This window comes from Salvelinus sp. IW2-2015, unplaced genomic scaffold (assembly GCF_002910315.2).
Source record: "Salvelinus sp. IW2-2015 unplaced genomic scaffold, ASM291031v2 Un_scaffold4696, whole genome shotgun sequence".
Lineage (NCBI taxonomy): Eukaryota > Metazoa > Chordata > Actinopteri > Salmoniformes > Salmonidae > Salvelinus > Salvelinus sp. IW2-2015.
Genome location: NW_019945965.1, coordinates 28,565 through 35,816, shown reverse-complemented (window position 1 = coordinate 35,816; position 7,252 = coordinate 28,565). Strand labels below are relative to the sequence as shown.

Sequence of the window (7,252 nt, the reverse complement as noted above, 5' to 3'; positions counted from 1 at the left end):
ACCTCAGATTGACCAGCAAGGTAGTACACACACACACACAACACACACACACCACACACACACACACACACACACTGCCCTGTCCTCTGCCTGAGGTTTTTATTTTAAAACACCTCAGGATTGACCAAAGGGTAGGATCATTTCTAAGTTGTCCCCGCCTCCCTGCTAAATAGCGGGCTGCATCCCCATTCCTCAATTCAGTACCACTCTTCAGTGAGCCGAAACTCTGCTGGTGGTTTGGTCCCAAAAATATGTTGTAACTCGTTCCCTCCCGTCAGGCAACGGACATTATATTCATAACTAGGGGATGTAACAGTTCACCAAACCCATTGTCGGTGATACGTGTTGTGGGTTGCGGGTACGCGTACAGAGGGAGAAATTTAACTTTAGGACACTGTAGTTCATTTATGTTTATTTGCCCAAAAAAAACACGTTATTCCAGCGAACCAAGTCCAGTTTCTGGTTTACAATCTTCCTGGGTTGTCTGTTTTTTGGGCCTCAAGTAAGGTCTAAGAATTGGACCCATTCTGAAATGGCACCTGGGGCTTTCCCACCCGAACAAATACCATACATACATTTTTCAAGTAGAGACTCTTTCCAAACGGATCTATGACGAACACATCCGTGTTGACGTGGCAGATCAGCGTAGGAAGCAGCAGACAAGCCATATGCGAAGTAACTGATTAACTAGAGCTGATACAGCTGGAGGGAGAGCAGGAGGAGGAGGGGCCTTGAGAGGAGAGCAGGCGGAGGGAGGGGCCTTTAGAGGGAGAGCAGGCGCGAGGAGGGGCTTTAGAGGGAGAGCAGAGAGAGGGCCTTGAGAGGGATAGCAGGCGGAGGAAGGGCCTTGAGGAGGAGAGGCAGGCGTGAGGAGGCCTTGAGAGGTCAAGAGCAGGCGGAGGAGGGGCCTTGAGAGGGAGAGCAGGAGCTGGAGGAGGCCTGAAGGGAGAAGCAGGAGGAGGAGGGGCCTTGAGAGGTCAGAGCAGCGGAGGGAGGTGCCTGAGAGGGAGGAGCAGGCGGAGAGGGGCCTTGAGAGGGAAGCAGGCGGGGAGGCGGGCCTTGAGAGGCGAGAGCAGAGGAGGAGGGGCCTTGAGAAGGAGACGCAGGCGGAGGAGGGGCCTTGAGAGACGAGAGCAGGCGCGTTAGGAGGGTCCTTGAGAGGGAGAGCAGGCGGGGAGGGGCCTTGAGAGCGAAGCAGGGGGAGGAGGGGCCTTGAGAGGGAAGCAGGAAGGAGAGGGGCCTTGAAGAGAGTCAAAGCAGGCGGAGGAGGCGGCCTTGTGAGAGGAGAGCAGGCGGCAGGGAGCGGGCCTTGAGAGGGAGAGGCAGCGGAGGAGGCGGCCTTGAGAGGGAGAGCAGAGGAGAGGGCCTGAGAGGGGAGAGGCGAGAGGAGGGGCCTTGAGAGGGAGAGCCAGGCGGAGGAGGGGCCTTGAGAGGAGGAGGCAGCGAGGAGGGGCCCTTTAGAGGGAGAGCAGCGAGGAGGGGCCTTGAAAGGAGAGCAGGCGGAGAGGGGCCTTGAGAGGGAAGAGCAGGCGGAGAGGGGCCTTGAGGAGGAAGAGCAGGCGGAAGGAGATCCCTTCGGAAGAGGGCAGCAGGCAGGCGGAGGAGGGGCCTGGAGAGGTCAGAGCAGGAGAGAGGGGGGGCCTTGAAGGTGCAGAGCAGGCGGAGGAGGGCCTTGAGAGGTCAAGCAGCGCGGAGAGGGCCTTGAGGAGTCAATGAGCAGGCGTGAGGAGGGCCTTGAGAGGTCAGAGCAGGCGGCAGGGGGCCTTGAGAGGATCAGAGGCAGGCGGGAGGAGGGGCCTTGAGAGCGTCAGACAGGCGGAGGAAAGGGGCAGCCTTGAGAGGTCAGAGCAAGCGGAGAGGGGCCTTGAGAGGTCAGAGCAAGCGGAGGAGGCCCGGCCTTGAGAGGTCAGAAGCAGGCGGAGGAGAGGCCTTGAGAGGAGAGCAGGAGGAGGGTGGCCGTGAGAGGGATGAGGCAAGGAGGAGGAGGGGCCTTGAGAGGGAAGCAGGAGGAGGAGGGCCTGAAGAGGGAGAGCAGGCGAGGAGGAGGGGCCTTGAGAGGGAGAGGCAGCGGAGGAGGGGCCTTTTGAGAGGAGAGAGCAGGCGGAGAGAGGGGCCTTGAAAAGGGAGAGCAGCGGAGGAGCGCTTGAGAGGTGAGAGGCAGGCGGAGGAGGCCGGCCTTGAGAGGGAGAGCAGGCGGAGGAGGGGCCTTAGAAGAAGAGCAGGCGGAGAGGGCCCTTGAGGAGGTCAGCAGGCAGGCGGCAGGAGGGCCTTGAGCAGGTTCAGAGCAGAGGGAGGGTCGCCTTGAGCAGGTCAGAAGCAGGCGGAGAGGGGGCCTTGAAGAGGTCAGAGCAGGCGGAGGAGGGGCCTTGAGAGTCAGAGGCAGGCGGAAGGAAGGGGCCTTGAGAGGTCAGAGCAGGCGGAAAGGAGGGCCTTGATGAAGGTCAAGAGCAGGCGGAGGAGGGGCCTTAGAGGTAGAGCAGGCGGAAGGGAGGGGCCTTGAGAGGGAGAGCAGAGAGGAGGGGCCTGTAGACGGAGAGCAGGACGGAGGAGGGGCCTTGAGAGGGAGAGCAGGCGGAGGAGGGGCCTTGAGAGGGAGAGCAGGCGGAGGAGGGGCCTTGAGGAGGAAAGGAGGAGGGGCCTTGAGGTCAGAGGCAGGCGGAGGAGGGGCCTTGAGAGGTCAGAGCAGGCGGAAGGAGGGCCTTGAGAGGTCAAGGAAGCAGGCGAGAGGAGGGGCCTTGAGGGAGAGCAGGAGGAGGGGGCTTGAGAGGCGAGAGTAGCGGAGGGAGGGCCTTGAGAGGGAGAGCAGGAGGAGGAGGGACTTAGAGAGGGATGCAGCAGGAAGGAGGAGGGGCCTGAGAGGAGAAGCAGGCGGAGGAGGGGCCTTGAGGAAGAGAAGAGGAGGAGGGGCCTTGAGGTCAGACAGGCGCGCAGGAGGGGCCTTGAGAGCGGTCAGAGCAGGCGGAGGAGCGGGCCTGAGAGGTCAATCAGGCCAGGCAGGTGCCTTGAGAGCGGCAAGAGCAAGCGGAGGGGCCTTGAGAGGGAGAGCAGGAGGAGGAGGGCCTTGAGAGGCGAGAGCAGAGAGTAGGAGGGCCTTGAAGAAGGTTCAGGAGCAGCGGGAGGAGGGCCGTGAGAGGGTCAGAGGCAGGAGGAGGGGGGCCTTGAGAGGTCAGAGCAGGCGGAGAGGGCCTGACGAGGGGAGAGCAGGCGGAGGAGGGGCCTTGAGAGGGAGAGCAGGCGGAGGAGGGGCCTTGAAGGGAGAGCAGGAGGAGGAGGGCCTTGAGAGGGAGAGCAGGCGGAGGGAGGGGCCTATGAGAGGGAGAGGCAAGGCGAGGAGGCGCCTTGAGAGCGAGAGCAGCGAGGAGGCGGCCTTGAAAGGGAGAGCAAGGCGGAAGGAGGGGCCTTGAGAGGGAGAGCATGCGGAGAGATGGCCTTGAGAGGGAGAGCAGGCGAGGAGGGGCCTTGAGGGAAGACAGGCGGGAGGAGGAGCCTTGAGAGCGTCAGAGCAGGCGGAGGAGGGGCCTTGAGAGTCAGAGCAGGAGGAGGGGGGCCTTGAGAGGTCAGAGCAGCGGAGGAGGCCTGAAGAGTGTCAGACAGGCGGAGAGGGGGCCTTGAGAGGTCAGAGCAGCGGTAGGAGGCGGCCTTAGAGTCAGAGCAGGCGGAGGATGGGCCTTGAGGAGTCAGAAGCAGGACGGAGGAGGGCCTTGAGAGGTCAGAGCAGCGGAAGGAGGGCCTTGAGAGGTCAGAGCAGGCGAAGGAGGGGCCTTGAGAGGTCAGAGCAGAGGAGGGGGGCCTATCTCTCTCTTGGCAACACATTACAACCTGCCTGGCTGACAACACATTACAACCTGCCTGGCTGACAACACATTACAACCTGCCTGGCTGACAACACATTACAAGACACCATTACAACCTGCCTGGCTGACAACACACCATTACAACCTGCCTGGCTGAAAACACATTACAACACACCATTACAACCTGCCTGGCTGACAACACACCATTACAACCTGCCTGGCTGACAACACATTACAACCTGCCTGGCTGAAAACACATTACAACACACCATTACAACCAATAGAAAACATGACCCCCATTGCCCCAATCACAACAATCACATTTCAGTCATTCATATGCTGTTATCCAATAATACTCAGAATGAGTTGATGACAAGACGAGGCCTTTTCCTCGACTAGTAGTGGTGCTTACGGTGCTATGATGGCTCTAGCAGGGCTGACAGTGGAAGGTGCTTCAGACAGCCAACCCTCTAGTTGTGTATTCAGCTGGGAGCCTGCAGAGAGGGAAGAAAAACACTTCATTAATCCACACCAAACAGGAAGGACTCTTCTGCTGTACCCCAATGCCTCTTACACACAGGGGGAACAGAAATGACTCTTCTGCTGTACAATTATACCCTATAATACCCTTTACCCTTCAGTCCTGATTGGAAGTGATTCTAAAATACCCTATGTGGAAAATGATTGGTGGAAAAACAATTGGAACCATTTCCCTGTTTGACCACTAGGTTTTATGGGGTATTATGACACCTCCACTGTGGGGCTCTTTAGTGCACTATATAGGGAATAGGGTTCCATAGGGCTCTGGTCTAAAGTAGTGCACTATATAGGGAATAGGGTGCCATTTGGGATGCCCCCTGAATGATGTCACCTGATCCCACACCAGCAAAGCTCCAGGCACTCTGACCTTTCTGGACCACTCTGCTGATCCCTGACATTTAAGGCTACGTCCCAAATGGTGCCTTGCTCAAGGGCACAATGGAGGATTAATGTCCCTTCAATCAATGTGACCCCCGACATCACTGTCTGACTGTATCTTGTTGGCTGGCTTCATCAGCCAGCACCGTGTTATGTGTGACTGACTGGGCTGGAGCAGAGAGATAACAGAGAGACCTTGTTATGTGTGACTGGGCTGGAGCAGAGAGATACTATAACGATTAATCTACTTTACCGGACAACAACGCCAGAGAGCCTGTCTGTGTAGCTATCTAACGTTATACTTAGACGACAACACGCCAGGAGAGAAACTGCTGTAGCTGAGCTACTCTAACATTAACTAAGTTACGGACAACAATCAGCCAGGAGAGACCTGCGATAGCTAGCTTATCGTATACGTAACTATTACCGAAACAACGCCAGGGAGAGAATCTGCTGCTAGTATCTAACGTTATGAGTGTATGTTACGACAACAAGCAGCCCGAGGAGGAGGCCTTCTGTGAGCTAGCTATCTAAAGTTAACGGATGTATTTCACGGAACACAACAGCCAGAGAGACCTGTCTGTAGCTAGCATACATAACGGTTAACTACTTACCGACAAGAACCAGCCCAGGAAGACCTCTGTCTGTGCGCTAGCTAGCTATCTTTGAACGTTACGTTACTTTCGACGGAATCAACAGCCCAGGAGAGACCTGTCTGTACTAGCTATCTAACGTTATCGAGTTCTTACCGGACAACAACAAGCCCAGGAAGACCTGTCGAGCTAGCTAGCTAACGTTAACCAGTTACTGTACCGGGCAACAACAGCCCAGGAGAGACCTTGCTGTGCTACTATCTAAGTAACTTATTACACAACAACAGCCAGGGAGACTGTTGTAGCTAGCTAGCTAACGTTAACCAGTTAGCTTTACGGACAAGCAAAGCCCAGGAGAGGACCTGTGTCTGAGCTATAACGTTAAACATTTACATCGACAACAACGCCCAGACGAAGACATGTCTGAAGGAGCTGTCTATAGTTTAACTTACTTTACGGACAAACAACAGCCCAGGAAGAGACCTGTAGAGTGCCTACTAACGTTAACCATTATTACGACAAGCACAGCCAGGAGAGACAGTCCGCAGTAAACTAGCTACGTATAATGCCCGGACAAACAGCTTCCGCAATAAATAGTTTGGTGCAGTTAGCACAGGTTTATCTACCGTTACTACTTACCGCGCGACACAGCCCGGGAGAGCTTATTAACAAGAGCCGTTATGCCAGCTAGTTATCTGAGCCTATAGCTAACAGTTAACCTGGTCTCTACCCAAGCTGCCGGTTTCAGTTCTAATCTGAGGATGTATGTCGCTGGCAATCGCTTGGCCAAGGCGTGACTGTGAACTTCTGCAAACGGTTCGGTTCGACATCGTAGCCCATCTGGTAAGAAGGAACCTGTGCCGTAGAATAAAATAAAAAGCCTCGGGAAAAACACTACCTAAACAGAACCACCAATAAAGTGCTAGACAAAGGGGAACATGACAAAATAGGCTACCAGAGAGTAGTCCAATATCAAGTGCGAAGTTGAAAATGCTGACGAAAAGTGTTGCTTGATAGCAGCTAAGAGTACTCAAAAAGATCTAAAACGAGGGTGTGTTTTACGGGATGAACAAAACTAAATGTAGTTGTCTGTTGTTGCGCAAAATACACTATTGGATGACAAACTGGTTGTCTAAATCGGGTATATGGTACACTGTACAGTCAATAATCGCGACATAGACTGTAGATCTCTATGGTGCAGGGATCTTGTCAGGAGAAGTTTATCGCTTACCAAGCAGACGTCAGAAATTCACGTTGTCATGTCGTACCCGTTGCGTGAATAATCGTCAACGCAATTACTTTAAATTTGAAGTTATAGAGGGCAGTGAGTAAATTAACAGCACAAATTATATGATTATTATTTTTGATATATAAATTAAATCTCAAAAAGTACATGGGCAACAAGACTAAATCAAGAATAACAAAGACATTTGGGCTATGGGTAGAATATCACACTAACAAGGACCTAAGGGCATACCACTTATATAAATTCTAAACAGTTTTTGTTTCGCCAAGTATTGTATTATCTTAAAATATAAATCAATTTCATATGTTCAATATTCAATCTTGCATACAGTCACGCAAAGTCAAAGCTGCTGCTTGTGACACGTCGGTCGGAACGAGGAAACTCGGGATATTTCGTGGGCCTGTCGAAATTCCGAGTTTCCTTCGTTCCGAAGCAATATTAAACGATCTTGATTCCGAATGTCGAACATATCTTAAAAACGTAGTCGCGTGGATTGGCTGATCGAGAAGGATACATGAGAAATGAATTCTTAAAATGTTGTAGGCGTGTAGAAAGAGTGGGTGATGCCAATAGATCTATTGTATGCTCGAATTGGCTTGATCACGCATATATGTATTCTTGATTCCCCCCATAAATACTGGAATAGATATGAGACAGCAAAGTTGTTACGTTTAGAACAATTTAGTTAAAAATACCTTGTG

The 7,252-nt window shown here is 53.5% G+C and overlaps 1 protein-coding gene across 1 annotated transcript; it reads right to left on the bottom strand.

Moving 5' to 3' along the window:
- Positions 1-885: 885 nt before the first annotated feature.
- On the bottom strand, positions 886-4,732 carry LOC139026402 (proline-rich protein 36-like). Its single transcript, XM_070441749.1, has 8 exons — positions 4,666-4,732; positions 4,207-4,288; positions 3,488-3,730; positions 3,192-3,275; positions 2,735-2,972; positions 1,930-2,398; positions 1,484-1,609; positions 886-1,211 (listed from the first exon to the last, which is right to left on the bottom strand). The coding sequence occupies exons 1-8, from the start codon at positions 4,730-4,732 to the stop codon at positions 886-888; spliced, it is 1,635 nt and encodes a 544-aa protein (XP_070297850.1).
- Between the last annotated feature and the right edge of the window lie 2,520 nt (positions 4,733-7,252).

Coding starts and splice junctions, on each gene's coding strand:
- LOC139026402 (XM_070441749.1), bottom strand. CDS start 4,732: ATGTCAGGGATCAGCAGAGTGGTCCAGAAAGGTCAGAGTGCCTGGAGC. Junction 4,289..4,665: donor CTTTGCTGGTGTGGGATCAG/GTGACATCATTC, acceptor CCCTCTCTGCAG/GCTCCCAGCTGAATACACAA. Junction 3,731..4,206: donor GCTAGAGCCATCATAGCACC/GTAAGCACCACT, acceptor TGACCTCTCAAG/GCCCTCCTTCCGCTGCTCTG.